Source organism: Myotis yumanensis, unplaced genomic scaffold (assembly GCF_028538775.1).
Source record: "Myotis yumanensis isolate MYYU_CA2020_CCGP unplaced genomic scaffold, mMyoYum1.0.hap1 SCAF_2, whole genome shotgun sequence".
NCBI classification, from domain to species: domain Eukaryota; kingdom Metazoa; phylum Chordata; class Mammalia; order Chiroptera; family Vespertilionidae; genus Myotis; species Myotis yumanensis.
This window is the reverse complement of record NW_027223753.1, coordinates 173,865,835-173,881,142: the sequence shown is the minus strand read 5'-3', so window position 1 is coordinate 173,881,142 and position 15,308 is coordinate 173,865,835. Positions and strand designations below refer to the sequence as shown.

General features: G+C 40.4%; 1 protein-coding gene across 1 annotated transcript in view; it reads right to left on the bottom strand.

Annotated features, from left to right (window-relative positions):
* The window catches only part of LIPH (lipase H), a 43,435-nt gene extending 28,421 nt beyond the window's left edge, over positions 1–15,014 (bottom strand). The window contains exon 1 of the mRNA XM_070406645.1: positions 14,882–15,014. Within this exon, the coding sequence (XP_070262746.1) occupies positions 14,882–14,930 (49 nt within the window). The 5' untranslated portion in view covers positions 14,931–15,014. The remainder of the gene's footprint in view (positions 1–14,881) is intronic.
* Positions 15,015–15,308: the final 294 nt, after the last annotated feature.

Here is a 15,308-nt window from a genome sequence, read left to right as displayed (position 1 = left end):
CCATAACTTGTTTTTTTTCTTTTCATTAACATTTGCCTGGTATGTGTTAATCCTTTTAAAACCTTTGAAACCCTAAGGGATCTTATATACAGCATCTATTTAGATTTTATTTTATAACCCAATCTGAGAGCCTTTATTTTATTAAGTATATTTTTATTGGTTTCTGAGAGGAAGGGAGAGGGAGAGAGAGAAACATCAATGATGACAGAGAATCATCGATCGGCTGCGTCCTGCACGCCCCACACTGGGGATTGAGCTGGAAAGTCCCGGGCATGTGCCCTGACTGGGAATCAATCTGTGACCTCCTGGTTCATAGGTGAATGCTCAACCACTGAGCAACACCAGCTGGGCTAGGAGCCTCTTTTTTTTTTTTTAAATAGATGAGTTCAGATTTATTGGCATAACAGATATAATTGGTGTGAAGGCCACAGAAGTGCCTTACTCAGATCTGCCTTCAAGAGAACCTTCTTCAGGGAGCACAGTTAAGTTGACAGTGCCTCCAGCCACCCCACATTCACACTGAAGCCATCGCTCACCCAGGCTGCTCTCAGCCAGCTACCAACCACTGTGGGGTGCTGGAGCCAGGCCAGGCAGGCTATTCCTGCCTTGTGTAGGATTCAAGTAAGAGCCAACTTTGGCTCAGGGACTCTGCATCAGCCTGGTGGTAATATTCTCAGACCTGTGCTGAAGCTCATCCTACCGATCCTTCCTTTCCCCCCACCTTTCCCAGGTACCAGATCTGCATCATGGTGGGAAGGCTCTCTCTGCCTACTCCTTACTTCACCTCCTCTATCCTCTACACACATTTCCTGTAGTAGATCCTTCACCTCCTCTACCCTTCACACACATTTCTTATAGTAAATCCTTCACCTCCTCTATCCTTCACACACATTTCTTATAGTAAATCCTTTACCTCCTCTATCCTTCATATACATTTCCTGTAGTAGATCCTTCACCTCCTCTATCCTTCACACACATTTCTTATAGTAAATCCTTTACCTCCTCTATCCTTCATATACATTTCCTGTAGTAGACCCTTCACCTCCTCTATCCTCCACACACATTTCCTGTAGTAGACCCTTCACCTCCTCTATCCTCCACACACATTTCCTGTAGTAGACCCTTCACCTCCTCTATCCTCCACACACATTTCCTGTAGTAGACCCTTCACCTCCTCTATCCTCCACACACATTTCCTGTAGTAGATCCTTTGCATGTCCAATCCCATCTTGGTATCTTCTTCCTGGAGGCCCCAAACTGACACAACTGGATTTAATACTGTAATGCCACATTTTCTGATTTCAATGCTTTCTTGGTTTCTATAACTATTGTTTGCTACATGGATTGCCCTGTCTCTCTTTGTTGTTCTCATTTATGTATTCTTTCTCATACTTGGAAGTTTATAGCCTGCTTTAATTCTTTTGGTGTTAACCTTTATAACTGTATATGAAATATTTACATCTCAATTTCATGGGATGTAAATGTGTGGACTATAGGCCACAAGTAGACTACATGCAGAATTACTCCAAACTTAGGTATATGTATTCAGACTTAATTATCCACTGATGTGAATTCCTAGCAAGGATTTTGGGGGCATCAGGAAACTGTACCTCAGACTGTTGTGGAGCCTATTGCTGACTTATGCCATTTAGCCTGCTGCCGATCTTTGTCAAAACAGTTTATTTCCTTACTCAGCTCCAGTCCTTGCTTTAATAACTTGAGATAATATCTAGTGACTCTCTTTCACACATGAGACATCTAGTGACCCACTGTTACACATGATGAGGGCTTTAGCACACTCAATACTTCTCCCACTCACCTGACTTCTACCTCCTGATTTTTATAAGTTATAAAATTATTTTTAGTTCATCTGGTGATTCCTCTTACAGTTTAAAAATAAATATTTAAGCCTTGGTATTGGTGTATCAATCACAGAGAGTTCCTGTTCTGTTTACTGCATCTGTTCTATCTCCTCATTCCCTACCAAGAAAGATGAGAAAATTAGGGCACTTACGTTGCCTCTCTTCCTCTCCTTGACTCCTTCCTCAGCCATAAACACATACAAACAAACACTTTTTGTTCCTGTTGTCAAAATAGTCACTCCTTGTTATTTGTGGATTCACCTACTCACTAAAATTTATTTGTAACCCCCAAAGTCAATACTCAAGTGCTTTTGTGGTTATTCACAGACATGTGCAGAATGACAAAAAAAATGGAGTGGGCCCACACATGCACTTTCAGCTGAAATCAACACCACAACACTCTGCCTTCTCACTTCACCTCTCATAAAAAATATCTTTTTTCTGTCTATTTACTGCCACGTTTGTTCGTTTGTTTGTTTTGCTTCTTATGCTTTGTTGGACGAATTTTTCTGTTTAGAATGGCCTCAAAGTATAGTCCTTACATACTCTCTGGTGTTCTTAAATTCAATATGCCTTACAGAGAAATATATAGGTTAGATAAGCTTTATGCAGGCATGACTTATAGTATAGTGCTATTGGGCACGAGGTTCACTGCTAATAAATAAAAATACATATTAAATTAGGTGTCTTTAAACAGAAATATACACAAAATAAGATTATGTATTGAACAGTCAACAAAAATGTAACCAGAGGCTCTTGGGAACCTAACCCTCTATTTCCCCTGGGAATTATGGCCCAGTATTTACTAATCAAGCGTTTGCAGTGACTTTATAGAACATAACTACCATGAATAATGAGAATGAGCAGCGTATAACAATGATCTTCGGGAACCACAGTCCCCCGGTTATGCAGTTGTACTTCTGCAATGTACACAGCCATTGCTTACAGTGAGTCCCTTTCCTAGGCTTCTCCACTCAGAGCTCTTGCTGTCTTTCCGAGAAGGGCTAATAATGAATAATATGTTTCCTACATTCATGCATATCTGTAAATGAATTCCTTGGCCTAAATGATGACCTGACTTTGAACAATATTCTTGTATTGAATTCCAATTCAGAGGTTGTTTCACCTTAAATGTTACTGGCTTTTCTCTTATCACCTACCTGAAGCATTCTTTCCTTATTCTGAAATAACTTCCCCCTCTAGCGTAGAAACTCCAAGATAACAGATCTATTTGCCTGTTTATCTACTGTTGTATTCCCAGTGCCAAGAACAGGGCCCCTGGCTCAGAGTTGGCATCAATGAATGTTTCTTAAATAAATAAATATCAACCTATTAACACATTATTCAGCCATTCAGAGTGATCATATGAATATTACAAAGACAGTATGATATAATTTTTATAAAACAAATGGAGTATGAAATGGCACATGCATTATGACAAACTATGTAAAATATCTGCAAAAATACATATATAGCTGCAGATGAGAAAGCCTCAAAAATAATGTGCAAACAAAAATGGGTCAGGCATCCCATTTCTGATGTTTTTAGTTTAATTGCCTAAGAGTATTAACCTTTTCCTCTCAGAATTAATAACATTTTAAGGAAACATTAAATTTACCTTACTTTGGACCATGTGGATACCGTTGTAATTAGCTAATCTTATATAATAAAAGGCTAATATGCAAATCGACTGAATGGCGGAACAACCCGTGGAACAACCAGTTGATATAACGTGCACTGACCACCAGGGGGCAGACACTTAACACAGGAGCTGCCCCTAGCCCTCAGGCCCCAGGCCAGCCAAGGCGGGTGCCAGCAGGGGCCCCCCAATTGCCCCACCAGTCGCCCCACAAATCGGCCCTGATCACCAGCCAGGCCTAGGGACCCTACCCATGCATGAATTTCATGCACTGGACCTCTAGTCCTATCTAATAAAAGACAAAAAGGGTAATTGACCGTACCTTTGCTACGCTTCCCATTGGCTAATCAGGGTGATATGCAAATTAACTGCCAACTAAGATGACAGCCGGCAGCCACGCAGCTGAAGTGAGCAGGAGGCTTGCTTGCTCCAGTGATGGAGGAAGCCAAGGTTCCCAGCCTGCCGCGGCCCGGCTCTGAGCTCCGAAAGCAACAAAGTTTCAATTATAGAAGGTAAATAAATCCCAGAATAAAAAAAAGAAAAAGAAAAAAAGGAGAGGCTGGGAGCTTCAGTCGCCGGCCAGCCTGAAAATGGCCCTCAGCCCCTCACCCAGACTGGCCAGGCACCCCAGTGGGGACTCCCACCCTAAAGGGGGTGTGGCCAGCCTGAAAACAGCCATCACCCCCTCACCCAGGCTGGCCAGGCACCCAAGCGGGACCCCCACCCTGATCCAGGACACCCTTCAGGTCAAACCAGCCGGCCCCCACCCGTGCACCAGGCCTCTATCCTATATAGTAAAAGGGTAATATGCAAACTGACCCTAACAGCAGAAAGACTGGGAATGACTGGTCACTATGACACACACTGACCACCAGGGGGCAGACACTCAATGCAAGAGCTGCCCTCTGGTGGTCAGTGCGCTCCCACATGGGGGAGCTCTGCTCAGCCACAAGCCAGGCTGATGGCTGCCAGTACAGCAGTGGTGGTGGGAGCCTCTCCTGCCTCCTCAGCAGCGCTAAGGACGTCTGACTGCAGCTTAAGTCTGCTCCCCGCTGGCAAGTGGACATCCCCCAAGGGCTGCCAGGCTGCCAGAGGGATGTCTGATTGCCATCTTAGGCCCAATCCCCCGGGGAGCAGGCCTAAACCAGCAGGTGGTCATCCCCCCAAGGGGTCCCAGACTGCAAGAGGGCACAGGCCAGGCTGAGGGACCCCCCCCCCCCCACCGAGTGCACAAATTTTTGTGCACCGGGCCTCTAGTTATTAATAATAGGAAAGGAGCAAAGGAAAGGCCAGACAGTATAGGCATGCTCTCTGCAAAACAATGGGAGAGAGGATTAGACAAAGAGAAGATAGATGCACGCCTGGTAAAGTTGGGGAAACTTGTGAAGGTGCTTGTTGTCAATCACACCCAAGAACAAAGGTCACTGGCCAGAATGGGTGTGGGTGGCCACTGCAAGTGTGCAGAAATTTGGCGTATTAAACAAAGGAATTCAATGTTTTGTGCTTTGGGAATCCTTGGGACTCTTGTTGCTTGGGGCTCACTCTCCTGCATTCTCCCGTGAGGCCCAAGGCCAAGCAGATCCCACAGGAAGTGGTCTAATGGGCTGTCACTAGCCTGATACTGAACTGGACCCAGCTCCAATATGGAAAGGAAACTCTGGACACTGGCTTTGCTTCCAGCTTTACTGAAACCTCAGCTACACTTCTATGACTAGATTAAGGGAAATGAGACTTTAGAAACCCAGGAATGTAATTCTATGAAAGTAAAGCTTTCTACCATATCTCATCCTTCCATGGGGCTCTCTGGAAATGCTTATTCCAGTGGTACCCTATGAACCTCACTTCCACCAATAACAATGTTATAAATTAGTTTAAGCTCCTAGAGGGCAGTTACTATGCTACTTTTTTTTTCAGTATTACCAGTACCTCCCATAGGAACTTGTCTTGTTGGATCCCAAATTATCATGCAATTTGGAGAGCATGCAAGCACTAGATACTTGCAAATAGAAAATCTGTTAAATTGCTTCACCCGCATAAACACAGTTTTTAAGTTCTACTTTATGTTGCTATTACTAAAATGATAAATTATTTGTATGCCTTCAGAAAGCAAACCTCTTTTTGGTTACTTTTTTTTATATTGTTACAAAGTCAAGTTTGTTCAGGAGTAGCATTAAGAGCCAGAGTAACCACAGAACATGTTAAACTGGTTTCTACACCTTAACCTCTTCTATCAGAGTTTATGCAAAACAGATGAAACTTTGCCTTTCCTTTGCAGACTATTTTGAAATTCAATTCCTGAAATGCCATTGCCTGTTGACAAGTGGAAAATTACAATGAGATGGGTGATGCCTCCCATCCAATGAGGAATTCAGACTCCTATGTAGAACTGATTATCATGTATTGCCTTCCCTTCTGTTATATTAAAAGAAGCATATCCAAGTAGGATATTAGGGAAATCTGGCCATAACATCTTCAAAGATAACATATTTGTGCCTGAAATACTTTGTTATAATCAAATGCATGGTCACCCCTGGGCCAAATCCAGACATGCCCATATATGTATAATCTATGGCTGCTTCCCTACCATAAGGCAGAGTTGAGGGACCAATGGACAAAAAGCTGAAAACATTTACTATCTGCCTCTTTAGAGAAAAATGGTCTAATGTCTTAAACAAAAATACAACATGATTTTAGAAAGAGCATGTATTTTGAAGTCCAACTCCATGCATGACCTACTAGCTACGTGACCTCTGGTGTTTAAATGACCTGACCTCTCTGGGCTTCAGTTTCCCACTATGAAGTTATTATAATAATGCAATCTGTTAGGCCAGTGGTCGGCAAACTCATTAGTCAACAGAGCCAAATATCAACAGTACAACGATTGAAATTTCTTTTGAGAGCAAAATTTTTTAAACTTAAACTATATAGGTAGTTACATTGTTATTAACTTAATTAGGGTACTCCTAAACTGGTCTTTGCTAAAAACATCCTCAATCTGATTGAAGTACGTTCACTGAGGTCGACCCCTTCCAACTCTCCCATCCACACTCGTCTTGTATAATTGTTTCAGATAGAGGAGTGTGGATGGGAGAGTTGGAAGGGGTCGACCTCAGCGAACGTACCTCAAAACAATGTACCTCCCCCATGCTGCGCATCCCGCGGCCCGCCTGCGCCTCGGCTCGGTCGTCCGATGGACCGACACCCCCCACTTCTTCTAACGCCACTTCTTCAAAATAGACTCGCCCAGGCCGAAACCCGACTTCTGCGCATGGGCCACGAAGTTTCAATCGCACTGGACGTGCGCACCCGCACGTGGTATTTTGTGGAAGAACCACACTCAAGGGGCCAAAGAGCCGCATGTGGCTTGCAAGCCGAGGTTTGCCGGCCACTGTGTTAGGCAGTGCTTCCAGAGGCAAATGGAGTCTGAAGTAAAAGAAAAACACTACATGGGTAGTGTTTTCAACCAAGTGTGAAAAGTTCATAAAAGCTCTACAATAAAAAACAAACAAGCAAACAAACAAACATGACTACAGATATAATCCTCCCCACTATTCAATCTGTTCACACACTACTGTCAACCCCCATAAACCATCCATCAAGGAAATGAAAGCAGCATGGGCCCAAGAAGCTGCTTGATCAGAAATGGCTTTTCTTTTCTTTTTTTAAAAATATATTTTATTGATTTTTTACAGAGAGGAAGGGAGAAGGATAGAGAGTTAGAAACATCGATGAGAAAGAAACATCAATCAGCTACCTCCTGCACACTCCCCACTGGGTATGTGGCCGCAACCAAGGTACATGCCCCCAACTGGAATCAAACCTGGGACCCCTGAGTCCGCAGGCTGACGCTCTATCCACTGAGCCAAACTGGTTAGGGCAGAAATGGCTTTTCTTAAAAGACTGAATACAAGATAAAAAAATAAAAAGATGTCTTTTCTTATTGTCAATAACACAGAGTGGTAAACCAAACAAAAGCCTATCTTTAATTAATACTCTTTTTCTTCTTAATCCTTACCCGAAGGTATGTTTATTGATTTTAGAGAGAGGAACGGTCCCTAACTGGGACCAAACCTGCAATCTAGATATGTGCCCTGTCCGGGACTTGGTGGATGATGCTCCAACCAACTGAGCCACACTGGCCAAGGCTAGTCTATCTTTATTTAAAATGTTGATATTTTGTGCATCGTGAACTTATTTGCATTGATTTTCATATTTTAAAAACATTGTGTTAGAATATTATTCATGCATATAACTTATGTGTTGTTAGAATAATGCATTTTAATATGCCTTATTAATGGTATGCATATGATCATTTATATTAAAATGTAAAATGATATTAAAGCATAATTTAAATAGTTTTAAATATCATGAAAAATAAAATGTCATTTTTATTGTACTAAAAACCATAATATAATTAATTTATCTTGGTGTTCCTTCCTCCTTTACATTTTGTACCTTGTGAGGGTATCACTTAACTCACCCTAACCCAGTGGTTCTCACCTTGGCTGCACATTAGAATCACCTGGGAATCTTTTTAAAATTCACTGGTTTTTTGTGTGTGTTTTTTGGTATATTCACAGATATGTGCAACTATCACCAGTCACTTTTAGAAATTAAAAACTTTAGTATTACTTATTGCTTTTAACGAGAGACAGGAAGTGGGAGAAAGAGAGAAACATCAATTTGCTGTTTCACTTATTTATGCATTCATTGGTTGATATTTGCAGGTGTCCTGACCCAGGATAGAACCTGAAACCTTAGGGCATCTGTTCTCAACCTGTGGGTTGCAACCCCTTTGGGGGTTGAACGACCCTTTCACAGGGGTCATTCAGGATTTTAAAAAAGATTCCCAGGTGATTCTAATGTGCAGCCAAGGTTGAGAACCACTGCCCTAACCCCAGCCCTCCTGTCAGGACTGTTGTGAGAATTAGAGATAATGTCTATGAAGTATCTAAAGCATTACCTGGCACATAGTAAATGCTAAAAAAATTAGTCATTGTTGGTGATGTTAATGATAAGTTGGGCTAATAGTATTGCTCTCATAGGGTTGTTATGAAGACTAAATAAAATAATACAAGTAAAATCGCTTAGCATGAGATTTGATACAAAGCACTAATTCCTTTCCTTCCATCATTTTGGAAAGATTTTGGAAAAAGGGAAATTTTATTAACCAGTATACAGGTGGCAGTGCTTTATTCTGGCCATAGAACTTGATTTGGTTCTGGCTCTGTCATTAACAAGGTAAATCAAACTAGTTAGGGCATCAGTTTTCTCATGTTAAAGTCATTCCTTAGACTGGGTAAGCTAGTCTCTAGCATTCCTTTTGGACACAAAATTCTAAGATCTGCAAGCTAGCTGATTTGAAAAGACAAGAGGCATCTATTCAGGAAAACAAATTACCAGGGCAGTCTTATAACCAAAAACAGCCCAAATCTGAAAAAAAAATTTATTTTAATTTCAGTTAAAAAAAGAACACCTGAAAATAACCATACTTTGTCTTGTAATTAGAATGTTGACCAGAGAGATATTTTGCCACCTTTATTTCAAACAGAAATTTTTTTTTGCTAATTAAATACTCTTTACTTAACAAACATGGTTCCATATGCTACAATAAAGATAAATCTTGAAAACATTTTGATAAGTGGAAGAAGCCAGTCACACATAACACACACAAATCCACATATTATGTGATTCCATTCATAAGAAATGTTTAGAATAGTTTGATCTATAAAGACAAGAAACAAACTAGTGGTTGCGGTATGAAGAAAGGTAGAGAAATTGGGGTGCAGTAGCTAAAGGGTACTGGGTTGCTATCTGAGGTTATAAAAATGTTAGGCTCTGACCGGGTAGCTCAGTTGGTAGAGCATCATTCTGATACCCTAAGGCAGTGGTTCTCAACCTTCCTAATGCCTCAACCCTTTAATACAGTTCCTCATGTTGTGGTGACCCCCAACCATAAAATTATTTTCGTTGCTATTTCATAATTGTAATTTTGCTATTGTTATGAATCATAATGTAAATATCTGATATGCAGGATGTATTATCATTGTTACAAATTGAACATAATTAAAGCATAGTGATTAATCACAAAAACAATATGTAATTGTATATGTGTTTTCTGATGGTCTTAGGCGACCCCTGTGAAAGGGTCATTCGACCCCCAAAGGGGTTGCGACCCACAGGTTGAGAACCGCTGCTCTAAGGTTTCAGGTTCGATCCTGGGTCAGGGCACCTGCAAATATCAACCAATGAATGCATAAATAAGTGGAACAGCAAATTGATGTTTCTCTCTTTCTCTCTCCCACTTCCTGTCTCTCGTTAAAAGCAATAAATAATAATAAAGTTTTTGATTTCTAAAAGTGACTGGTGATAGTTGCACATATCTGTGAATATACCAAAAAACAAACAGTGAATTATACACTTTACCTTTTTTTTAAGATTTTAATATAGATTTTGAGAGAGAAAGGAAGGGAGAGACATATCGGTCAATCATCAACTGATCGACTGCCTCCTGCATGCCCCCCATTGGGGGTCAAGCCTGTAACCCGGGCATGTGCCCTAACCAGGAATTGAACCAGCAACCCTTTAGTGCATGGGATGATGCCCAACCAACTAAGCCACACTGACCAGAGCAAATTAAACACTTTAAATGGGTGAATTGCATGGCATGAGAATTATATCTCAATAAAACTAAAACCAAAAAACAATGGTTCCTATAATTTCATACTTTTGTGGAAGGTCAAGGGTGAAACGATGAAAAGTCTTTTAAAGGTGACTGGGCAGAAGTTTCACTTTTTCTGTCCAAATCAAAACAGGCTTTCAGCTTTCCAGTTTTCTTTCCTCTCAGAGGCTGAGGTTGATGGACCTTCATCTGTATCACTGAAGGTTAAATAAAGCCCCCCACCATGGTCACTGTGTTGGCAGGGGGAGGGTTTGAACCTAATAATGTGCAAAATAAACTACTACTCTTATTCTCAGGCTTAGGAACTAACTATAACCGTTACTTTGTTCTCTCTTTGCCAGAGAAAATTGGGTTGGATAGACAAAATGCCCTCTTGATTGGGAGCACATTGCTGCTTTCAACCACCAGCTGTATTTCTCTGGAAGACAGCCCAGAAGAGACATCTGTATCCCTAGACTGACTAGGGATAGTCACGAGTCTCCGTTGGATAGTCCCTGGGGTAACACTGAGCATTGACAATCCTGGATGAACCTTCCAAAGGGTCCTTTGCTGTGCCTTCATAAGACACACTGCCCCACGACTAAGCAACGCCGCCCATGCTGCCTCCGTGTCACACTCAGTTCTGGCTGTTTAGTTCCCACCTGCTTTTGCAGGAACTGATAACATCCCCCACATTTCTCACTGGGGGGAAAACTTCTACAGAAAGAGGAAATATCTCCTTCACATCCAAAAAGATGACGGAGTCGTGTACAGAAATAACCCACAATGAAGCAACAACTGTGAGTGTGCGGGAGAAGGAAGTTCTGATGTTCTGTGAGAGTCAATAAGCAAAGGTAGGTTCATATTATACTGCTCAATATGGCTGAGTCAGGCTATTAAAACTGAAAGTATCAATTTCTCTCAGACCTACTGCCAGTAACATTTACTCCAGTAACTCCTAAACCCAGATGACAGCTGTGAAATTCCGCCTAATTTAACCTTGATGCCTGGTATCCAGACAGGAAGTAAAGCAGGCATGGCCCTGACTCACACTTCTTTTATTTCAAGTTTTGGGTTCCAAGGCGTGCTCAAGCTAGCTATCATTTCCCCCACCTCCAAACATGACGCAGATGTGTGTTAATAACTTCTTTAGAACAGAGACCAAGGTCAGGTATACCGGCTCAATGCTGCCTGAAATTATTTACTGAGATTCACACCAAGGTTAAGAGATGCTTTGCCTAGTATTCTGCACGCCTCGGGGCAGTGAATGCTAGTCAGGATCTGGGACACATCTCACCACGTGTTACTTGATGGAGCCGGGATGTTTCCAGGAACCCACACTGACCACACTCTTATGTTTGCCTGAAGGAATTTCCAAAAGTCCCAGAAATAAAAATCTCTTTAGGCAAGAAAGCTTGCCTTGGAAAAATTAAAAAATGAGTTGAACTCTTTTTTTTAAGAGAAATTAGAAGGGGGAGGTGACATGTCTCTGCCATGAAATTTGACTTAATTTTTTAAATATGAAAAAGCAACTCAGTATATATTTTATGCAGAGGGCCACCTGAATTTGGCATTAACCAGTTAACTGCCACGCGTCCAAAACGGAAAACATCCCCACACGCCACGATATTTTGAATTTAATTTAAAAAATCAATTTGCAATGAATATTATAAAAATAAATATATTACTCATAATTCGGGCATTCTTGAATATTTTCAGCTGAAAGTTCTCACCAAAAATGATTTTAAAGTTGGTCAGGGCTGCCACTTAGGTCCGCTGCTTGCGTCTACAGACGCTTATGGCATACAATGGGTTAAAAACCTGTCCTGAGCCAGATAGTCAAGCTGAGAAAATCTCTTGCTTCTCCTTCTGTCCCCCTCCACCCAAGGAAGAGACAAGCAAGAAGCATATGGGCAAAATGCCCTCTTGGCTGAAAGATATCTCTGCTTTTTAACCCCAGGCTTATATTTCTTTAGGATACAGCTTAGAAAACAAATCAGATGCCAGGTTTCCTCGCTCTCATCTCTTAATCATGAGCAAGGTATGTGCATTCACACCCCACTTCCTCACTCACCTTTGCCTTTGCGTTAGAAGAGGATGAGTCACACACACACAATTATAAATCATTTGGAGAGGCTTTCCAACGTCCTAGGAAAATCTCTGTGTTTGGCAGTAAGCTATTTTCGCTAGGAAAATATCTACCTAGTTTTACACAACTTACCATAGGCCAAAATATTGATAATAGAATAACTTTTAAAAATACTTATGACAACAGCCTTAATTTAAAACAATACTTATCAGTCCGTGTTCCTTGAGGGTTTATTAAACATGCATATTCCAAGATCTCACTCCAGAGCCCTGAGTCTGGATCTCTGGGGACAGAGTTTTCACGTTGTGTGTGTGTGTGTGTGTGTGTGTGTGTGTGTGTGTGTGTTGTTGTTGTTGTTGTTTTAATCCTTACCCAAGGGTATCTTTCCATTGATTTTTAGAGAGCGTGGAAAAGAGAGGGAAAGACAGAGAGAAATATCAATGTAAGAGAAACACAGTGGTTGGTTGCCTCCTGCACGAGCCCTGACCAGGGCCTGGGCTGGGGAGGAGCCTGCAACCAATCGAACCTGGGACCCTTTGGTCTGCAGGTCGAAACTCTATCCACTGAACCAAACCGGCTAGGGCAGAGTCTCCACATTCTTAACAAATTTCCCAGGTGATTCTGGTGTGCACTAGAGTTTGCCTTGTACACCGGTAAGATTACGGCAAACATTTTCATCATGATATCACAGAGGTTAGAACAACAAAACAAAAATCTCCAAAAATGAGTGACTTGTATCCTTGGGATTTCTGAATCACATCCTAACACTTGCTAATTTTTGGACAGCAAGGAAAACAAGGCAAAAGCAGAGAGTGATTAATAATTTCTGCTTTCAGATGCATGTTATTCAAAACCCTCCCCCATGAAAGTTCCAAGTTCATGGTTTTGCAGATACTGAGAAGTCTAGATCTAGCTTACAGCCATAATTATGGTGGTTTTTTTTCCTTCTAGCTACAGAAGTCTATTGTGGTGTGTCTCTGTCTGCTTAGTGTCTATCATGCAGCAGTGAATCTTCTATAATCAATTTAAAACAAGACTTTACTAATGAGGTAACAGTAAGTAAAAAGACAGGTCACAAAAAAATTAAGTTCCTGCTTTGTAAATAGAGATACATCCTTCCTCCCTTGGACCTCACTGGGTGAGACCTCCTCAAGGTTGAGCCTACCCTCTGCTTCCTCCAGGGTCCTCCTTCCCAAGTATAGATATAAAGGTGCCTCAATCTGGAGTCCAAGATGGCAGTGGCACAGGAGGACGCTGAACTCACCGGAAGAAGTAACCACAAATCACCATCGGGTTTTCATGTTATGGTTAGCTCCCTCTCTCCTTAAGCTACCCCTAAACTGATGTTCATTTTTAAAATAAATAAATGATAAACACACTTTAAAATGTTGACTTTTCAGTGAAAATATTATCACTAGTAAAATATTAACTTACTATTAAATCAAAAGCACAAAGTAAGCCCTGGCCTGTTGCTCGGTTGGTTAGAGCGAGTTCCCAATATGCCACGGTTGCGGATTCGATCCCGGTCAGGGCACATACAGGAATCAACCAATAAAGGCATGAATGAGTGGAACAACAAATCGATGCTTTCTCTCTCCCTTCCTCTCTCTAAAATCAGTTTAAGAATTAAATTTTTTTAAAAAGCACAAAGTAAGAAAAATTTATTTTTTGACCCAGTGATTTCACTTCTAGTAATATATCTGAAGAAACCTGAAACACTAATTTGAAAGAATAAATGCACCCCTAAATTTCAGAATTATTTTAAAGGCTACTTTTTTAAAAAAAGTATATGTACTGTACTTGATCCATTCCTGTATATAGCTACACTTCTGCTGTTTCTAGTTTCAAGTTTTAGTAAATAACAGAATCATCTTCTATATAAGTTCTTTTTCTTTTAAAAGTTATTTCTCTAGAATAAATTCCCAGCAACGGTTTTGCTACTTCAAATGGCATGAACATTTTATGGGTCCATATGTATAACATATTTTCCTTCAAAAAAAGTTGTGCCACATTACCATAACCTATGTGAAAAAGAACTGGATTCCTAAAAAGACTGAGCGGTGTTGAAAGCTTTTCACTTCATTTTTGTTACTGTTTTAATTTTTATTTCTTAATTATGATTAATAATTTTTAAGCTATCAATATGCCAAGCACCATTTTAAGGGGTTTACATATATAAAATTATGTTTTTCTGTAAGAACAATTTAAAATAAACCTTTAATGCATAAAAGCTATAAAATCTACCCTTTATATATTAGCTCTTCTAATATAATAAAATTTTAAATTTCCAGAAAAGAAATAATCTTATTTCATAGAGGTAGGAATGGCACAGAAAAAAATATAACTATAAAGAAAAGAACATTATTCTAGATTTTTCCACATATTTAATTTTTGGACCTTAGAAGAACAAGTCAACCCAAAGGAATAAGAGTTTCTTTTATTACTGAGAAAACTATGTGTAATTTATTGTCAAAATTAGAAAATTTATTTAATCCTTATCTTCTTTCTTATACATGATTGGATGAAACTTAAAAAGTCCAGTAAGAAAGTGGGATGATAAAAGGCAAAATGACATTAACACTAGCAATATTTTTTAAATAATTAAGGAAATGATTCAATAAATGACCTACCTGATCTCACCAAGCACATCAAGCTGATGAAGAAGTATAATCTCAGCATATGGGGACTGGAGAGAGTGTGTCACAGTCACAAGAATGATTTCCTTCCCAGAGCCTTAGAGTTTCAACTGAGGGCTTTGCTCAGAGAGCTCAGATAACTAATCCAGAGGTGTGGTGACAGCAGGAAGTTCCCAGGGACTGCAGGCAGGTCCCACCCCTTTCAGAATACTTGGCTCCTCCTCTTTTCAAAAAAAGTCGGATATGTTTCTACCTTACACAATTTTGTGCATATCTTAATATTTTAATACATATTTGCAGAATGACGAGTTCAAAATAGTTTCATTCTTTGTGGGCGGTTTATTAGTTGTTTGGCTTGGTGTGTTGAAATCAAGAGTGATTTGAAATATTTTCCTCTCGTGTTCTTGTGAATGAAACACAT